The following is a 19,312-nucleotide window of genomic DNA, read 5'->3' as shown; positions in this document are numbered from 1 at the left end:
AAGTGGAACTTAGCACTTGAAAAATTATTTCAGTTCAGATTTTTTTTACTTTTGAATACTCTAAATACATTTTCAATCTGATACTTAAAACTGTATCCTCCTACTTCTTAAAAGGAAGGCTAAAGAGGCTTATTCTTGAGACACACATTACCAGAATGAAAAAATCATTTTAGGTTCAGAAAGGGATTAAGATGAAATAAATTTAGGTTCTCTGTGTGCCTTTAGGTTACTCTTATAGCTGAGTGGTGTCTAATCAGTACGTTCAGTGTGGAGAGCATTTGAGCTCACTGAGCAGCAGATGCCTGCTGTCTGCGTGGCTGAGTCCTGAACTCCACTGCCTGCAATGGCTGGTTGCTTACTGCAGCAGCAGTCATGTAGGCTTTGCATTTATCTTACACAGCTTTTTAGAGCAGTAGTGTATCTTGAAAGTGCCTTTCCTGTATTAAGTTTACCATGAAAAACATCAGTTGGCTTTGCAGAGTGGCTTTGGTATTGTAGGAGTTAAATTCCCTTTGGAGCAAGCTAAAATTGAAGTTGTGCCCCAGGTGAGCACTGAACATTTGCATTAAGAGCTGGAGTGTGTTTAGGCTCTGAGGCAGTGTTTTATGTTTTGAATGGCCTCACGTGATGTCTGTGATGATGACATTAAATCTAGGAACCGAACTCCATATAATTCCAAGTGAAGCCACTGAGCAGTGTATTGCACAGATATAGAGAGCTCAGTAATAACAATTCTGATATATTGATGCTCCTGTTGTCAAATAATAGAATAAGTAATGAGCATTTAATATTGCATGGGATGAGCTCAAGTATTAGACAAGCACAGGGCTAGCAAACTCTGGAGCAAGACTGATGGGAGATGCTTGCCCTTCAGGAGCCTCACTTCAGATGGCTGGATGTGAGTGACAACATTAAGTCCTAGATCTAGAACTGGATTTTGGTCTTGGAAATCACTAGATAGAAGGTTTATATTGAAACTCTCATTTTGAGTTGAAGCAGCTTTTTTAGGAAGTTGTCCTTTGTTACTTTAACCAAGTACCTTTTGACAATGAATAATTAATCAGTTTCACCCTACTATAAATATTCTGGAGAATACATGTCCTTTTCTGTCCTTTGGAGTTCTCCTGTAAAACTGGGTTAAATGGAGTAGGAGGTGTGAAATTGCAACCTTAAAAATTCCGAACTCTTTTATGTCTAATGGAAGTTTTCTCTTTAGGCTGTGGCATTATGAGTTTAAAAGGAAATAGTTCAGTAATAGAACAGTAAGAAAATAGCTTCAGTAATTTGCTATTTAATTTTAATCCCTAATTTGATTTTAGTAAACATTGCAAGTGAAATTGTTTTCTGAAATAAATTGCCTACTAGACCAAGTCTGTGGCAAAGCTGCAAAATAGATTTGTGTGTGAGCATACAACAATGTCAATGGAATGTTTACTGAAATGTCTCCAAAACTTTCTGGTGGAATAGGGAGCTGTCTAAACCATGGCACAGGAGATGATGAGTGTTGCAACTCCTCTGTGAAGGTTTGAGGTTTGAGTCAAGGCTGCAGGTACTGGCTTTTCCCTTGAGATTCTGGATTCAGGCCTTCTCCTGAGTTCTGAACTAAGCAGAGCTCAATTCAAGAACAGTGTATGTGGGGGACACAAGGGGTGCACCACAACTGTTCTTGCCCTAAACTGCTGTACTTGTTTGATTGAAAGCTCAGCTGTTTTTAGACACATCACTGGCAGTACTTCTGTTGCTGCCCACCCATTTTTTGTTAAATAGTTTAGTTCACTGCAGTCCACTCACTACAATATTAAATATCAGGATTCTATGCTTCAATGTGTGTGGCCTGAGAAGAGGAGTCAAGAGACAGGTTTCTTCTGTTTGAGCTATTCTGACAAGTCTTGCATTCCTGTTTGTGGCCCATCCTGGGTAGGATGGTCAAGGCGGTATTCAGCAGAATTTTCTTCTGAGAGTGTGGTATTATTTTCAAATCAGCCACATGTGTGAAATGCGTAGAGCTCAGGAGAAGATTGTTTGTATTCAAAGTAGAGGACTGACTCTTCAACTTTGATCTGTTGTATGCTGCACTTTTTGACCCCCCCTTGAAAATTGCCTGCAGCTGCTTTCAAAGAAGGTGAACTTGGCTGTGCTTGGACCTGGACTGGGTTACTCAGCAGTAATTGGGCATATTTGACCTTCCTGTTCTGGCTGGAGTAGTATTAAGTATGTGTAGAATCACCTAGAGGAGGTGCTTGCGTGGAAAGGCATGCTGTAGGGTCAATGACTAATGAGTGTGTTAAGGTGGCAGTGAAAAACTGGAGCCCTACAGAAACCAAGGTCTGTTTTAGTACCTTGTTATATTTTTCTTGTTTCAGTGTGTACTTCAGCAGTAAGGATTCTCCTTTTGCCAAAGCTGATTGTTGCTTTTCAGCAGGACTTTGAGGCTGCTTGGCAATTAAGATTCAGATATATAAGGGCCATGGGTAAGGGTAATGAAGTTGGGTGTGCCAGGGTCAAAATATTATCAATAAAATGCAAGGAAAAAGATGAGAAATGAAAATTCTGTGGTAGGTCATACACAGAGTAAAGGTACTTCCTGATACTGATTGACAGTGGGCAGTAATGCCTTTTGTTTTAAGGAAGGTCATTTCTCAGACAAAAAACAATGCTGCCCCATCTGCATGTTAGTATGAAGTGATGCCATGAAGAAATCAGGCCACCAACTGTTGTCTGGCAGGTGATAAAAATTATATAAATATGAAGGGCAGATTCTTCCTTGTTCTTGGATTTACATGGCCACAGCTGTGAACGAAAGGGAAGTTCCAGCTTCTGAAAAATACATTTCTGATTTTTGTGTTCGTTCCTATTGTTTGCTATTGCTGATGCAGTTGTTTTGAAATTTGTCTGAATTATGGCTATTTGTTCTGTAATTTAACTTTAAGCTTTCTTTCCAGTTCTAAGAAATGGGATGTGGCAGAACATTATGTGGAAAGAGGTAAATAAAACCTGAGCATGGGAGGGAGGGAAAGCAAGTGTTCAAGAATTACTCTTGCCAGAATTAATTAGGAGGCTTAGAATTAGTGTATACTACATGAGAATTCTGTCACTTGGGATGGGGGTGTGGGAGGGATCCTTTCTGTTCCAGCCATCAAAATTGCCCTGAGCAAGGCACCTGAGTACCCATTTTTAAATCCTGGTACTGTGTTAGAGTCAAATGCTAATGAACTGTTGTGTTTTTGCTTGTGCAGTTAATAGGTAAACTGTAAACAGTATTTTGTTTTTAGTCTACCTGAAGAGTAATTTTCACTGCAATGCTGTATCTTTCCTGCAACTCTAACAGAGACTTACTTTGCTGCCTGTGCTAGAAAGTCCCTGGGCTTTGAGACTAATTAGGAAGCTGCTTGCTCAAGTAAGAAACACAAGCCCTGCTGCTACCTGAGGCACTTGGGACCCATTTCTGTGAAGCCCTTGGCCAGGGTCTGGTGAGCTTTATTTCTAAGACCTGGAAGTTGCTGAAATGCCTTAGGATGTATCGATCTAGTAGTGGCTCTTAATGCTTTTTAAAGGATAAAATTAGCCCTCTTATCTAGCAATTGAGGAAAAAGCACACCCTTTAAAAACCTCTGAGGAATGAGATCAGTCTAAAGACACCTAAAAGTAATCCTGCTGAAGTGGTAGGCTATAGTAGAAGCTGAAGATTGCCAGGGATTCTGATGGCTAATGTTGGTTCCTGTTTATGCTGTTCCAAGTCCTGTTTTTGTAGAAAGGACAGTGAATTGAAAGCTTAAGGTCGAGCCTGAAATCTGGGGTTTTTTCTACCCTTAGGCACTTCTTGAACTGACCTGTGTCTGTAACTACATATTGTCCAGGCTTGCGTTTATTAAGGAATAATAGTTCTATATTATCCACTTCGGTCGCTTTAAGGCAGGCTTCTGACTTTTATTTTTTTTAATGCTGGAAGTGGTAGGGAATTTATTTTTAGTGGTATCTGAGTAAAACTAATGAATCTGCTTGTTCAAATATACCATCAATTTCCATTTTTATAAATTGATATCTTAAAAGTATTTTAAACCCATTTCAGACTCTCAGTGGTGCACTGGCATTAACCAGCCTCATGCTTATTGGACAAATCTGGTTTACTGTTTTGAGAGTGCTACTTGGCTGGTTTTAGAATGAAAGTCCCATGCATGTGGGACTGGTGCTGCAAAGTTTTAGGCCTGTGTAGGGGAAGACAAAGTATTCCAGAATTCAGAATTCTGCATATCTCAGAAGGACAGGATTATGTTGTGGATCCATAGAGATGATACTGCTTGCTAGTGACTAGTACAAGCAGTGTATCTAAGGAGAATTAAGGGAAAATGATACTGATGATTGGGTAGAATAGAACAGATAAGGAATAGAAGAAAACTCTTGATACCTAATGAAGAAGAAGTTTAAAGATAATGTTTTTGTACTAGGGAAAAAAATAAGACTAAAGAAAATCCCTGAATTTGGATAATGGCAGAATTATAGAAAAAAGTGGTTTTTATTAAATATAAGCCACAGAAGTTTGTGATTTCTAATTGAGTATATCTACCTTTTTGCTCTCTGTGGAATTGTTTACTTTGCATACAGAAAAGGGAAAGCTTTGTTATTTCTGAACTTGCAGTGAAAACTACTCTGACTTGCAGAAATACTGTCTCGAGCTGTTCTGTGCATGATGCTGTTCTTCTGACTGGGTGAAAGAGAATAACCAACTAACATTCCAGACAAGCGAACTGTTTGTTTTTCTCTTCCATGCTACTGTACTCCTGACCACCACAGGTAGCAGTAGGCGATATTGTGAAGGTCACCAATGGGCAACATCTTCCAGCAGACATGATCATAATATCTACCAGGTATCCTGAGTGGGTGTGGAAGTGATGTGTCTGATGAACTGAGGTGCAGAGGACTTGAATCTCTGTATTTGCTATTAATAAAACCAGGCATCAGATAGCACTAATTCTATTCCACATCTAAAATCAAATTTCAACAATGACAGAACATGGCTTTACTAGACTTTGATTCATGTATCATTATAGATAGGCTCTTCTGAAATGAGGTGTTTTCAAGGCTTCACTTTATGAATTGCAGGTACATAATACTCTGTATTGATGAGTTTGTTGGAAGACTGAACTTAATATGAGCTTCGTGCAGTCAGTGGTTCTATGACCTTCCTCCACTTAAATAAGGAAGCTTAAGTTTTCTTCCAATTAATTCCACTGAGTATGCAGCATATTTTCCTGCACTCCCCCAGGAAGATTTCTCTTTCAAACAGTAAATTCCCAAGGCTATCAAATGTTTGTTGCCATCAAATGACAAAATAGCTTTTGGATTTCATTTGTTCACTACTTCTCTTGGATACAGCAGATGTATGGCCCATCTCTAGCATGGTGGGAACAGTAACCTGTTGAGTCCTGCTTGGTTTAGTTTCAAATACTCAAATCAGAGCAACTTCTTGATGCCCACCCCCGACACACCTGGCCCTCTGGCTGCTAGGGCACTGCTGGCTCATGTTAAACTTGCCATGGACCCGGACCCCCACGTCCCTTTCTGTGGGACTGCTCTCCCTCATCTCACTCTCCAGTCTGTGCACACATCCAGGGTTGCCTTGCCCCAGGTGGAGAATCCAGCACTTGCCTTTGTTAAACTTCATATGATTGGTGGTTGCCCAGCCCTCTCATGTGTTGGGGTCTCATGGTTCCTAAAAGCATTTGAGTGGTACATGACTGCTAGTGTAGGTTCTAGATCATGTAGAACAACGTGAGGCGGAATCAAGATCACTGTGTGCTTAGACAGTTGAGGTTTAAACAAGAGACAACAGCACAGCTCCTGTTCTTGAACATGCTTCTAATAGCCAAACCTTCCAACACCTCCCTAATTCCCTCCTGGGTGTGTGCTTTTTGATGCTGACTGCAGATTGCTCTGGTCTCTAGGTTGCAGTTCTTTTACATGATCTAACTTTTAAGGGAACTTGTTTTTCAAGCTCCTCTATTTTCTGCTGCATCCTTCTTGTCTCTGCTGTTCCTGGGAGGTTTCAGTTTTTTCTAAGCTTTATGTGGAAGCTCGGTCTTTTTGAATTACCACACGATAAAGGATAGAGCTACCTTCATTCCGTGGTATGCACTATTGTATTTTTTAAAACAAGCCCCAAACCTTAAATGAGCAGTTGTCAACTTAATATGCAGTTAGACTGAACTTGGACATCAATAATTTTGTTTCAGCATTGAAGAATATTTTACTTAACAACTTCTCTAATGTATTATAGTAAAAACCCCTTCTGACTTATTTCTTAACTGTGTGGGCCAGCTTTTTCTTCTACATTGTTCTACTAACCTGCTGTCATTGATAACCACATAATAATTAGATAACCCAAAGCATGTTGATTTGGGAGAAGCTTTGCTTGAAATAAATAGCAATTTCTATGGCAGTTCTGCATTATAATTGGTATTATTCCCATGATTCCTTTAAATGTCAATACTAAGTGTCCTCAGTTCACCAGAAAGCTCTGCATGTTCTGAAGGGGGTGGGTTCTTTTGCTTGTATATGTTGATTTTCTGTGTCTGAGGTGATTGTCAGAGGTAAAATCAACAGTTGTTTTTATCTTGACTCTCTTTTCCTGGACAGCAAAAAGGTGACATCAGATTTTACATCAAGAATCAATTAACATGAAGGAAAAATATTTTAATTTAAACACTACTTTGCGTGGAACCACGTCTACATTTCTCATTTCCACAGTTCATACCATTTCTGTGGAAATTAGAGGAATTGTATTGCAAAAGGTCTCCCTCCTGAGCTAACCTGTTCAGTTGCAGTAGATAAGGTGTTTGACAGAAGTAAAATTGGAATCAAGCTGGACTCTAATCAGTGTCTTTCTTGGGTTCAGATTCAAATTGTCTGTGTAGGAGGAGACAAAGAATAGACTTAACCTTTTTGTCTTTTCAAAGCAAAATTAATTGGAGAGAATAATCTAGCTTCTTACTGTGTTATAAATGTACCTGTCCTTTTCTTAATTTTTGTTGTCCTAAAGAGCCTTTATTTATATAACAGCAGGGCTGTTCTGCTGATTGAGTACATTTACTGTTAGAGCAATTGGTTACTTTGGAAAAAAACCCTAACCATTTATCAAGAGTATGAGAAGTGATATGCTGAAGAAGCACTTGCTTGAATCCAGATGGGAAACTGATACTCCTTAGCAGCCTGAGAAGGCAGTTGGCAGAAAAATAGTTATGGTGGTGTCTACAGAGGTTTTGAATCTTGAGTGGTATGTCAGGAAAAGAGCTGGTAGAAGCACCCTTCCTTTTCACAGGTACTACCTGTGCAGACCCCCTCTGTTAGATATAGATAAGAGCTTGACTAATAGAAAATTCACTTCTAGGAGTAAGATTTTTGTCTCTATTGTTAAGGGCAGGACCATATCTGGAAGATGCAGGTTACAGCCTTCAATCCCAGTGAACCTTTTTCTCATGCTCGGAAAAAAAACTGTTTAGCAGTGGCTTTGGATGTGTTTCCCATAGGCCCTCAACTTTAAGATGACCTTGCAGACATGATTTTGTGTGTTCAGTTCACAGACAGTATTTAATAGCAGAGAGCATTACTGTCTTCATCCAAACATACTCCCTTTTTATGCTGTTCAATACTTGCTATTTCATCCATAAGTCTTGCAGTCAGAAGCAATTTAATGGATTGCAATTCAAAATAATCCCCTCCAGGTATCTAAGTTTATCATGACTTGTTAAATTCTTACTAATCTTTGATTTAGACTTGTCTTTGTAGTTTGTTGTGTGACCATATCCAAAGACATCTCTGTTAAATATGTACTTTCAGCTTTCATGGTTGTATACCACCAGTACGGCTTTCTGTCTCCTGCAGTGCATTGAAGAAGTCTGTTGAGGATTATATTAGTGCAAAAGTGGTGTACAAAAGAGTTTTAATATTGAAAATCTTGCACTCCTTACAGTGAACCGCAAGCCATGTGCTATATCGAAACAGCTAATCTTGATGGAGAGACGAATCTTAAAATACGACAGGTAAAACAAAGTGAATTTATTTTTTTCTTCCTTTAGGTATTTAATATTACTTATGAAGCAGCATCTATGTTGCATGGCAACAATACAGGTGCTTTTTTTGTTGTTTTTTTAAAAAAACATCTTTCTTCAGGTGGCTGTAATTTGCCTTTCAACAGATACAAACCCAAGCAGTAATGCACCATGTGCAAGTGTGAGGAACTAACCTGGAGCAAGTATTTTAAGCCCACAGAGATAAATCAGCAGACCCTGGATGTGTTTTACAGAAGGTCTAGTTAGTGGAATTTAGGCGCTGTACATGAAAAATAAAATCAGCAATGCTTGTGACGAGAGTTGCGGTTTCTTCTGTCACAAGTACTATTTAATGAGCATTATGCAGAGGCAGAAACAGAAAAGGATCTTATATATATAAAGTTAATTTGTTATCTCTTTGTGGTAAGCAGAAGACTTGATTTGGATCTTTCTAGTTTTGTTAAACAAGTACTGTTGATTATAGTGTTTAGAAATAGTTAAGAGTCTTTGGCTTCTTTTGTTCAAAAAAAGTATTTAGATTAGGGTTTTGAAACAGATAATTTGTTTTTAAAAGATACTTTGCTCCTTTTTTACTACATTTGTAGAAACATGATTTACTGCTCCAGATCAGTCTACTAAGTCAGATCTTGAGCTCTTGTAAGGTTTTATTTGCTTCAGGACATGCTTAAAATACAAAAACACGGCCTTGCTCTGGCTTGCAGTGCTGCAGTCCAATTCTGGCAAAAGAAACACTAAATGAATTCCTCTTTGAATAGAAGTGCAGTGGGGTGCTGTGCATGCACTCAGAGGTAGAGTACTGATACTTTAGGTTGCAGTTGCATGACAGGCTGATCATCTTGAGCAGGATCAGTGTGTGTTGGCTGCTGTGGTCCAAGAGAGACTGCACTTAAGAATGACCCTATTTAGCAGCCATAACGCATCAGTGCATCTATACTTTGAGAAAAAAGCTGTGCCTGTTTATACTGTTTTCTCTTACTTCCTCCTGCATGTATCCAGCTTCCTCTTTTGTGGATGTTACTTTCCTCTTGGTTTAAGAGATATCATGTAGGTAATGTAAATATCTGTGCAGTGAAGTTCAGTCTTGTTAGTAGGCTCATATGTGTCCATAATGAGACTTCCTTGCAGGAAAGAGCTATTGAATATCAAATAGAAAAAGAAAACCCTAAAGTATAACAAAAACCAACCCCCAAAAAGCAACAACAAAATATCCTCCACCAAATCAAAACAGGACCCTGACTTACAAACCTCCAGAGATTTAATTACATTTTGGTTTGTAGATGTTAAATGGAAGCACTGTTTTCCTAGGTTGCCTTCTAATAACAGTTTTTATTAAGAATCTCAATCAATTTGAATTGTTCTATGCAGGGTTTGTCTCAGACTGCTAGTCTCCAGTCCAGGGAAGAATTGATGAAAGTGTCTGGGAGGATAGAATGTGAAGGACCCAACCGCCATCTCTATGACTTTACTGGAAACCTGCGCTTAGATGGTCAAAGGTATTGACAACAAAGCCATGGATTCATTTGGTTCTTTTAGTCTGTAACTCTGAGCACATGCATGTTTTTGCTGGAGAAGAGGAGGGTAATAATTAATATTTATTAATCAGGACATCTGCCAGTATAAGATAATACAGCTCTCTTCATATAGAGCCTTCTGCTTGTTACGGGTATATTGATTTCTTTGTAATTAAGAGTGGTATTTTATTAAAAGGTACATGTAAAGAGAAGGGCTCAAGGAAGTGGTTGGGGGTTTTAGGGCATGCTTGTTACAACAGATATACAGAGGAAATGGAAAGCTTTCCCATTTAGCAAGAGCCAAAGGCTGCAGCAAGGTCAGGTTTGTAGAGAAAAGTGATCCCAGAACATAGAGGCCTTGTCAATGTGACTTTGATTTCTACAACACTTGAAAGAAAAGTATGTAGTTTTAGTACTCAGATTCACAGATTGTTAAAAGTTGGTAGGAACATACATGTTTTATTTGGCTGTACCTGTTTTCCTTCACCAAATGAATATTCCTTGGGCAGCTGGGTGCAAAAATAGAAGATGATCACTTGCATGCCACTTGGAAGTCATGTGGTTAATACAGGGTTTCTCAAATGCTTGTTTAATGGTGCATGTGATATAGTGTGCTTGAAATGGATGGTCTCTTTGCAAGTTCAGTGCTTCTCTGTCCTTTATGAGAGAGAATGTACTAGCCAAGGTCAAGTGCAGAATAAGCTTATTTATGACTGCCATGTAAATTCTCAAGTTTTGGATAACTGGAGCAGCTTTGCCCTACTGTGCTTTAACAGGAATTAGAGAGGTTTCAGTGCTTTCTTCAGTTGTGTGGACAATCTAAGCTCATTATAATGCTATTTCATTCTTCTCTTGTTGTTTGAGGTTCTTTTTATTATTAACTGTGGAGTGAGGCTGGGAGTAAAACTATCTTCTTTAAAGTGTTACCAAGAACTGAAAGATCTATGAACTTCCTTTGCAGCCCAGTTCCTGTTGGTCCAGACCAGATCTTGCTGAGAGGTGCACAACTGAGAAACACTCAGTGGGTCTTGGGTATTGTTGTGTATACAGGACATGATACAAAACTCATGCAGGTAAAGGTTTTAAGGGGATTAAGGGTATGTTTTGATAGAAGCTGGTCATCTTTCCTGTATTCTTGTTGTCATGACTTGATTTTATGAAGTGGTTTGACCCATTATAGTTGTTTAAGGCCTGGGGGCCTTAAGGAGTACAGGGGTCTGTTGTACTCCAGTTTGCATGAGCACATGTGCAAACAGACACTGAAGTGAAAGCACTTCAGTGCATGAAAGCACTTACACAATATGTAAGGAGAACTAACATCCTTATTTATTTGCTAGCTGGATGACATTTAAAACCGAGGCTTAACAGCTGAGGACATAGTAATAATCATGGAGATGGATTAAGACAACAGTCCTGTATTGCCTTAATGTCAGGGAGTGCCTGGAGAGACCAGGAACATGTATATGTTGATCACTGCTGCTGACCATCAATGGGATGGACAGCAGGTGCTCTAATGGACTTGGAAAGTAAAGACTGGGTTTGTTTCTGCATTTTTCTCTTGTGAAAGCCATTGCCAAGTTATGTATTTTTTTTCCCTTGCTGCTGTTTAGAATTCAACCAAAGCACCTCTGAAGAGATCGAATGTGGAGAAGGTGACCAACATGCAGATCCTGGTTTTATTCTGTATTCTGCTGGTAATGGCCCTTGTGAGTTCTGTAGGTGCCTTATTATGGAACAAAACACACGGCGAAGTCGTCTGGTACCTTGGCTCCAACAGTGAGTATGCAGGCACTGAGCCAGGGATGGATCAGACTGTAGGGCCAGCCAGGCTCTTACCTTCACTGAATTGATGCATAAAATAAGAAATAACCCCCCCAAAAAACCCCCACGTCTTGCTAGTTTTTTGATGACTTAATATTTTGGGTTTTTTGAGAATAGGCTGACGTAAGTGAATGTCCTAGTGAGGCTTCTAAAGGTTAGGTAAATATCACTGGGCTAGCACCCAAGGAGCAGGGCACAAACAGAAGAGGGGCAAGAGTTACTCTTGGATGTCTGATGCTCACTTCTTTCATCTCTGTGGAGATACCATACACAAATATTTTCCCAGGGGAGGTCATGGTCTGCAGTCTTATGTGTGTCTGACTGTATTTGACTGCAGGATGGGGAGTATCAGTCTGATGCTGACTTCAGCATTATGCTTACAAACAGATGCAAAGGATTTCTGTTGACTTGAGTCAGAAATGCTGATCTGGTCTTTTAGGGAACATTGAAATGCTAAATGTCACAATTCCTGTTTATTGGGTAAAGTTGCTGTCTTTGGCTTCTGTTACTTTGTTGTGAGAAAACTGATATCTTAGCATGGTTATTTGAAGGGTTTTATTCAGTTTCATTCTTAGTCCTAAAATTTGTTAGTTCATTATCAAAGATGGATGTGAACAATGAAATACTCCCCAGCAGACTTTTGACGAGGTTCCATCAGCTATAAACTGTGGTGTTAAAAGCATTTTGAGATGCAGCTCTTAAAGCAGTTGTCACAAACTGCAAATGGCTTGTCTGCTGATGATGCAAAACAGATGGCAAGTGTATCTTCTGCAGTTTAAGAATTGTACTTGTGGTAGTAATGAAAAAAAAATCACATAAGAGCATGGAGATGCCCCGTATTTGACTCTGGGATTTGGTAGTTGTAATGTCTTCTTGTGGCAATGTCAGCAGCTTTGAGGATTTCTTGCCTGCTCTCCCCCTGTTTTTAATGAGCAAGTTTAAATTTGTGCCTTCCAATGATGGAAGTAATACTGGAAAAGATGAATGGAATGAACTCTTGAACTTGCAGTATAAAACAGGTGCAACTTGCAATAGACTAGGATGACATTATAGCTTGTATAGATGCCTTTGTGTAAATTGAATGCATGATTTCTGTGCTTTCTGTAACTACCACACACAGGAAGGACACATTTTCAGGTTAGGCAGGTAGATGTTAAATTTTGGTTAAATATTTCATCTCTGTAAAAATGCTACCGGAAAATGTCCAATACTAAGCATACTTCTGCTTTCTGTTAACTTATCAGAGATATGGAATTAGGGTGTACTCATGCTTTGAGGTGCCTTTGTCCAAACTCTGATCTTTATTAGGCTTCAGCTATTTTCTCTGGGTTCTGTCTCCTCCTAGTTTGCTTCCCTGACTTCTAATTAACTTGTGATGCTGAGGATCCTTAGTTGTGGACTCTGACCCCGTTGTGCTGGGTGTTCTGTGTGCTGACTGAAGTGCCTCTCTAAGTTTCTAGGGAAGTGGAGAGCATACAAATGTGGAAGCTTTGATTGTAAAGAGAGGCTGTGGGCCATTAATAGGAGCCTTCATCCTGTGTCTCTGCTGAGCCTTGTGCATTCCTGCTGGCGATCTATAAGTGCTTCCCCTTCCCTTTAGGACCAGTTGTGATGGTAGACTTATTTGGGCAAGTTGCCCAGTGTTGTCACCATTAATAACAGCTTCTTTGCTTAAGCAGGGTGCCTTAGTTCATATGCTGGTCAACTGTTTAACAGTCAACCTGTTTTCATCGATTTCTTTAGTAAGGGTAAACTCAATTCTGACAATGCTGTCAGATTTTAGAACTGATGTCAGTGTTTTTGTTTCCTAACTGCACTAAGGCAAGTAGGCAGTTTCTGAGAGATGGTTGTATTACTGGTGACATTGGGGGCTCTTAATTGGGCAGTTGACACACCAGATAAACGTCTAGATTGGGTTATAGTGGGGAATATTCTACATCTCACCATCTGTCTAGCAAAAATTGTTCAGAAAGTGTTCTATTCTTTTATATATAACTTCACCAGCCTTGCCCTTCTTCACCTGGTATAAAATGCATGTGTTCTGTGGGTGTTTTATCTATCTTCTATTGAAGTCACTGTTAAAATGGCCCTTACACCAGACATCAACACTGATGATTACTTTAGCATTGCTTAGTCTGATTAGGAGAACTCCTTAAAGATGATTGCCCCTATACCACTCACACTTGTCTGCTTATGTCCTGTGTCTTTTGATCCACAGAAATGCTGTCTGTCAACTTTGGATACAATCTGCTGACATTTATAATCTTGTACAACAACCTTATTCCAATCAGCCTTCTGGTGACATTGGAAGTTGTCAAGTTTACTCAGGCTCTTTTTATAAATTGGGTAAGTAGCAAGAATGAATGTATCTCAGTTCTGGATGTTGACATTTAAAATAAAAACCCACTTAACATCTTAGACAGATTTTTTAGTTACTTTTCTGATGCAACTTCTGAGAAAGCAGGGGGAAACTCAGGACTTTTTCTTTATCAGTTCTGTGTTTCCCAGGAAATTAAAAGATCTAGTCACAGGAAAGTCTCCTGTGCAAATGGTGACTTGTATTTTAGGCTTTTAGGATGACAAGGAAGTCTCAGCTCTTGGTTGAAGGAGGTCTCTCTGCTGACTCATGTTCAGTAGTTATCTTTTGAAAACTCTTTGGTATCTTACAGCTTCTTTCAGATACAACAGAGGGAAAGACTAGACTTGCTTGAAGGTGTGGGGTTTGGTTTTGGTATTTTCATTTTGTTTTGTTCTTACATCCTGAAGCTGTCCTTAAGATCACCTCTGGAATGGACCATAATATTTTTGTAAGGAGATAGGTTGATGCTGCCTCATGCAACCAAACAGTGATCTCTCTATTCAGGGAAGCTTTTACTTCAAAATGTCTTTCTCGAGCTGTGGGCCACAAATGCTCTGGATGGCTCTTAAGCTGGACAAAACCAGATGGAATATCTTTTGTTGGTATGCATTAGTTTTTGGACTTTGAGTAATGTAGTAGGTTCCTATAAAACACATGTAAGTGGAGTTTAATATGCTGTTCCCTGAGCTGCTTGTAATGTAGTAGAGATGTGTCTCAGAAGTTGCTTTGGTTTGTGTAGCAGCTGTTTCTTTGTAGTAACAGAAGTTTATTTCATGGAGCCACTAAAATTGTCTGTCATAGATGTGGCCAGAGCAACTGATTGTTGTAACTGAACACCTATTGATTACCATGGCTAATGCATGAAGTTCTTTCTACTGTACTAAATTTGGGTTTTTTTCTGTTGCACCTTTAGTTTTTTAACTACCTGTAGTTGAATCTGTCTTTTCTCATGCCCATGCAGGAGGGAGGTATACTTTGGAAAGAAGGCACCCATATTTATCCTGGGATGATGTTTGTCTCAAGCATTCAGAATGCCTGCTTATAGCATTAAGACAGTCAAGCCAAGTTGGAGCTGACTAAAAGAAGAACAGAGACTTTAGTGTTTAATCTGCATAACGTGTGTCTTAATTTTGTCTCTCATTTCAGGACATAGATATGTATTACCCTGAAACAGATACACCTGCAATGGCCAGAACCTCAAACCTTAATGAGGAACTTGGGCAGGTAAGGTAACATCTTCTTAAGTGCCATGATTGTGGTATATTCTCTCAAGAGTTGAGAGCAAGATGTACAACGTTTGTACAAATCAGCTTTATTTTGTTGCTCTGTGGCTCAGGTTAGTGGAACATTTTTATTTTCTGTAGTCTGAGTCGTACAAGTGGAATAATGAGATATCACAGGATTAAATGTAATGTCATATAGGCAGTTTTATGTTTGGGAATTGAAACTATTTCTTATATTCACTCTAAACTTTATTCTCCAAGGCGGAAAGATGCTCTGTGGTTTTGGCTCTCTATACCAGAACAGAACATACAGGGTAAAACTTGGCTGACGAGCAGGCCAGCAGCTTAGACTGTTAGTAGTTTTTGATGTTTCTGACTACTTTACAGGAGATGCAAGTAAAAAAAATGCAGTTGTATTCCTCATTTAGATGTTGTGCCCCTTCAAGCATTTATATTTTCCTTTCAGATAAAGATAACTGTATATTAACTTCTAGTTCTTGTGGGTTTGTTTATTCTGCAAATTACATTTCTTCAAACTGGAAGGGCTTCCCAAAACAAGCTTACTGGAAAATATGACTTGGCTATTGAAATTTTGTAGTACTGTTGAGAAATGGTAGCTTTTTCCTTGACCATCAAGTTATAGGTCTGTAACTGGACTATATAAACTGCATAACTGGCATGAATTTAGTATTGGTGACAACATTTATGCATTTAAAATGCATAATAATATCCTGCTCAGTAGGGGGTAGTCAGTGTTCTTCCTGCTTAATCTGATCAGCATTTTTCTTACGAATGCTGAAATTTGATTTCTGTTTGAATCACTTTGATGTGAAGTTGTCAGCCTCCAAATTATGGTGTTATTTTTGCCTGAAGTAAAGGATGTGTGGCATAATGTATGTTGGCGGCCCATATGTTATTTTCAGGAATGGCTTACTAGTGATTTTCTGTAACTAGACTGATATTTTTTTTAATTGAATTACATGTTCACAGGTGCCCTTGATATTTTTGTTTTATGGTGAAGTTATTAATGACTTAAAATTCCTCGGAAGTTTGAGTACCCACTTTGACTTCTGGCTTGCAAAGGCTCCATTTCCAAAGCTATTCAGGAGCAGTGTTGTGCATAGCTGAAGGATCACCTTACAAGTACTGTAGTGTATTGTCTTCAACAAAATGGCAATTACTGAGGAAAAGCTTCTTCTAACTCGAGTCAAATTATTTTGGTCTTTAAGTTGTTTCATGTTATCACCATCCCTTCCTACATGTTGCCATGTGAAAGTCTTACCTAGTGCAGAGGTACAACTGTGGTATTAAATGGCATTTAGTTTTGGTCTGTTGTGGCCCATTGAAGGTGGGAATTTTGAATCTGCTAATGCTCTAAGAAGTTGTTGCTTTAGTGCTCCAAATTCTACCTTAAAGTCACTGTTTCTGTTAAGGGATCACTGTGGGCAGTGCTGCTTGTGGCTGTGTGTTGTGTACTTCAGGACTGGTCATGTCTGGACATCAGAAAAAACAACTTTTGTTTGCCTGCAGAATACCAGTTGGACTTAATGTAGCACATTCTGTATATGCTTATGTATAGGAGAAGAAAATCCCCAAACATTCTTGGTGATCTTTGAAATGAAGAATGTTTTCAGTGTGTAAAATTCCAGTGATCCTTCAACAATCCTGAGAGTCTTTGTTTTCATTTCTAGTCTCACTCTTTGAGATTAGTACAGTTGAAAGAATTGGTAAATGTCCAAGTAGCACAACCAAGTACATCTCTAGTGACCACACTAGAGCCTTGGCAATTGATATCTACTATTTGAGCCCTTCCACATCTAGAGATAAAGAATTCATGCAGTTAAATAATCTGCCTGATTATTTTTCTGTAGATTTGGTAGACAAATCAAGCTGTAATAAGCCTGCGCTGGCCAATATTGTGACATCTGAGAAATAAGTGTCTGAGAATCTTCCTATTTTCTACTCTGAGTTTTGTTACTATGCAAGTAGAAAACCAGGCTTGTTTTTTCCCTTCCAGGTAAAATACCTGTTTTCTGATAAAACAGGTACTCTAACATGCAATATAATGAACTTTAAGAAATGCAGTATTGCTGGAGTGACATATGGGTAGGTATGACTTTTTACAAAGCTCTAGCTTAATGCATACTTACTACTGGTACAAAATTTTATATCTGAAAAGGATTAGAACATTCTGTTCTTCAATATATATTCTAGCATATTTTGTGGTCTTAATAGCTTTCATTTTCCTGTCCTGCAGCACAAATTATGAAAGTGAGACCTGGGGAGTACTTCACATGGAGCAAGGAAACTTGCTTCCCAACTTACCTGTTCATGATTTAAACAAAACCAGAAGTGCTAAATAAGCTCTGGCCTTTCAAGAGGGAAAAAGTTGCAGCCCGAGGGTAGCAATTATCAGTCATATTTCTGTGACTTGATAAGAACCAGAATTTTGTTGAACAGTGTAGTTATAGATGTAGAACTTAATATTCTTTGCACGAGAGAGATACCTGCTTACTGATTTTATTCTGCTCTATCAAAAGGATCCCTTTGAGTCATCTAAATCTTTGTATTTGTTTCATGTTAAATAGGTAGTCTTAGGATCTCGGTGCAAGTTAACCTTTGAATTTCGTGTTAGCTAAATTAGATATCTCAAAAGGCAGAAAATTTGATTCAGATGTATGAACAGCTGAACCCATGGTTCCAGCATATGTTTTTGTGGGATGACTCATTGATCTTCGCCTTCTACCTATTTTTTTTGGTTACTAAAGTGGAATAAATGTTCTTTTTTCCTTTTTCTACTCCTCAGTCACTTTCCTGAGTTGGAAAGAGAACGTTCATCAGAAGACTTCAGGTAAATGCATTCCAAGATGTTTGTGTTCTGTATAGCAGAGTGGGTACAATCTATATAAAGACTGCATTCCAATTTGGGACTGGAAGAAGCCCAAGGGAGGAATGTGTTTGAGTAAAATGGTCTTCCAGTGGGAGCCTAATGCAGAGCTGGTGGGTGGTGATGGATCTATTCTTCTGCATAGAGATTTCATATGTGAAGAGGGTGAGGAATAGGCAGTGGCTGGGATGCTAATGCAGTGCTTATTTATAATTGCAGACAGTCAAGTTAAAAGCTAAATTTAACCTGCTTTACAGCAACCTTTCCCCTAGCTAGAGACTGAATTTTGCTCTTTGCAATCACTAAGTTTAGGCCTGACAATGAGAAGGGACTTCTTTATTAAAATGCTGTGTTTTAGTAATTAAACTGGGAGAGAGCTTGATGTTTAGGCCTGTCATGTCCAGAGAATCCTGCTCCTTTTTGTTGAGAGCTTGAATGAATAGAGGTGATGGGTGTGTCCCATTCCATGGAAATGAGTCAAGACCCAGAGGTGGTACACAGGTGTCAGTGAAGCATGTTGAGATTATTGGGAAGGAGGGAAGAGCTGGGGAGGGCTGACATGGATTTAAATGGCAAATATAGAGAAGAAGTGAATTCCCTCCCAAGAAACAGGTAAATACTGAAATGCTGTTAGAAAAGCACTTGGTGAAGAGCTAAGCTGGGCCACTGGTCCAGTTCATTTTCATGATCATGTTTTAGGAAGGTGATAAAATGATGTGTTTCTTCTTCTGAGATATAATTTCTATGGATCCCTCTTTTCCTCCAATATATTGCTGTTTCTTTCATTGCTGTGTTTTCTTCCCTTATGTCTTTCTTTTCTATTGAGTTCTGTGGAAGTTTTTTCTAGGTACTTACTTGGAGTACGCAGACTTAAAATCCTCCAGGGGTCAGCTCAAAGCAGAATGCCCTGACTAGGGAGGGAACTTAGAGATATTGAACTTCAATCTATTTTGTGAGCAAGCCACCCTGAAATCTATTTATCTTAAAAACTGCTGCTGCTACATCTGTCCCAGGAGCTGCATTGACACTTGAATCTTCTGAAATTCACTGTCAACCACAACCATTTGTGTTTCTTGCTGGTGTTCCTTTTCAGCACTTGCTGCATTACTCATATGATCTTTTCACAATGCTTTCAAGGACACTGGAGTCTTACTTTGCTTTTTAAATTTGCTTCCCAAGAAAATAGCTGAAGTACTAAGATTGGCAATATTGCCACTTGTTTGAATATGCTTGTTTTGCTCTGCAGCCAGCTACCTCCTTCCACCAGTGAATCGTGTGAATTTGATGACCCAAGACTGCTGCAAAACATTGAAAATGATCATGTAAGTCTGCTCTTTGAATATCACGCCTCTTAAATGTCCTATTCTAGGCTTGTCTGGAACTAAATGCTGAACAAATCTATTTGTGTGATTAAGTCTGTTCTGTGAGTGTGTCATGCAAGCACA

General features: G+C 39.0%; 1 protein-coding gene across 3 annotated transcripts in view; it reads left to right on the top strand.

Moving 5' to 3' along the window:
* ATP8A2 (ATPase phospholipid transporting 8A2) overlaps positions 1-19,312 on the top strand; it is a 280,952-nt gene that overhangs the window by 15,722 nt on the left and 245,918 nt on the right. For 2 of the 3 annotated variants that reach the window (XM_063394699.1, XM_063394698.1), the window contains exons 5-15: positions 2,943-2,983; positions 4,792-4,865; positions 7,967-8,036; positions 9,432-9,559; positions 10,539-10,650; positions 11,188-11,353; positions 13,617-13,744; positions 14,904-14,981; positions 16,998-17,086; positions 17,787-17,831; positions 19,114-19,189. In XM_063394699.1, the coding sequence (XP_063250769.1) occupies positions 2,943-2,983; positions 4,792-4,865; positions 7,967-8,036; positions 9,432-9,559; positions 10,539-10,650; positions 11,188-11,353; positions 13,617-13,744; positions 14,904-14,981; positions 16,998-17,086; positions 17,787-17,831; positions 19,114-19,189 (1,007 nt within the window). The remainder of the gene's footprint in view (positions 1-2,942; positions 2,984-4,791; positions 4,866-7,966; positions 8,037-9,431; positions 9,560-10,538; positions 10,651-11,187; positions 11,354-13,616; positions 13,745-14,903; positions 14,982-16,997; positions 17,087-17,786; positions 17,832-19,113; positions 19,190-19,312) is intronic. The other variant, XM_063394700.1, reaches the window with a different exon arrangement.

Source organism: Prinia subflava, chromosome 3 (genome assembly GCF_021018805.1).
Source record: "Prinia subflava isolate CZ2003 ecotype Zambia chromosome 3, Cam_Psub_1.2, whole genome shotgun sequence".
Classification (NCBI taxonomy): domain Eukaryota; kingdom Metazoa; phylum Chordata; class Aves; order Passeriformes; family Cisticolidae; genus Prinia; species Prinia subflava.
This window is presented reverse-complemented; position numbering and strand designations above follow the sequence as displayed.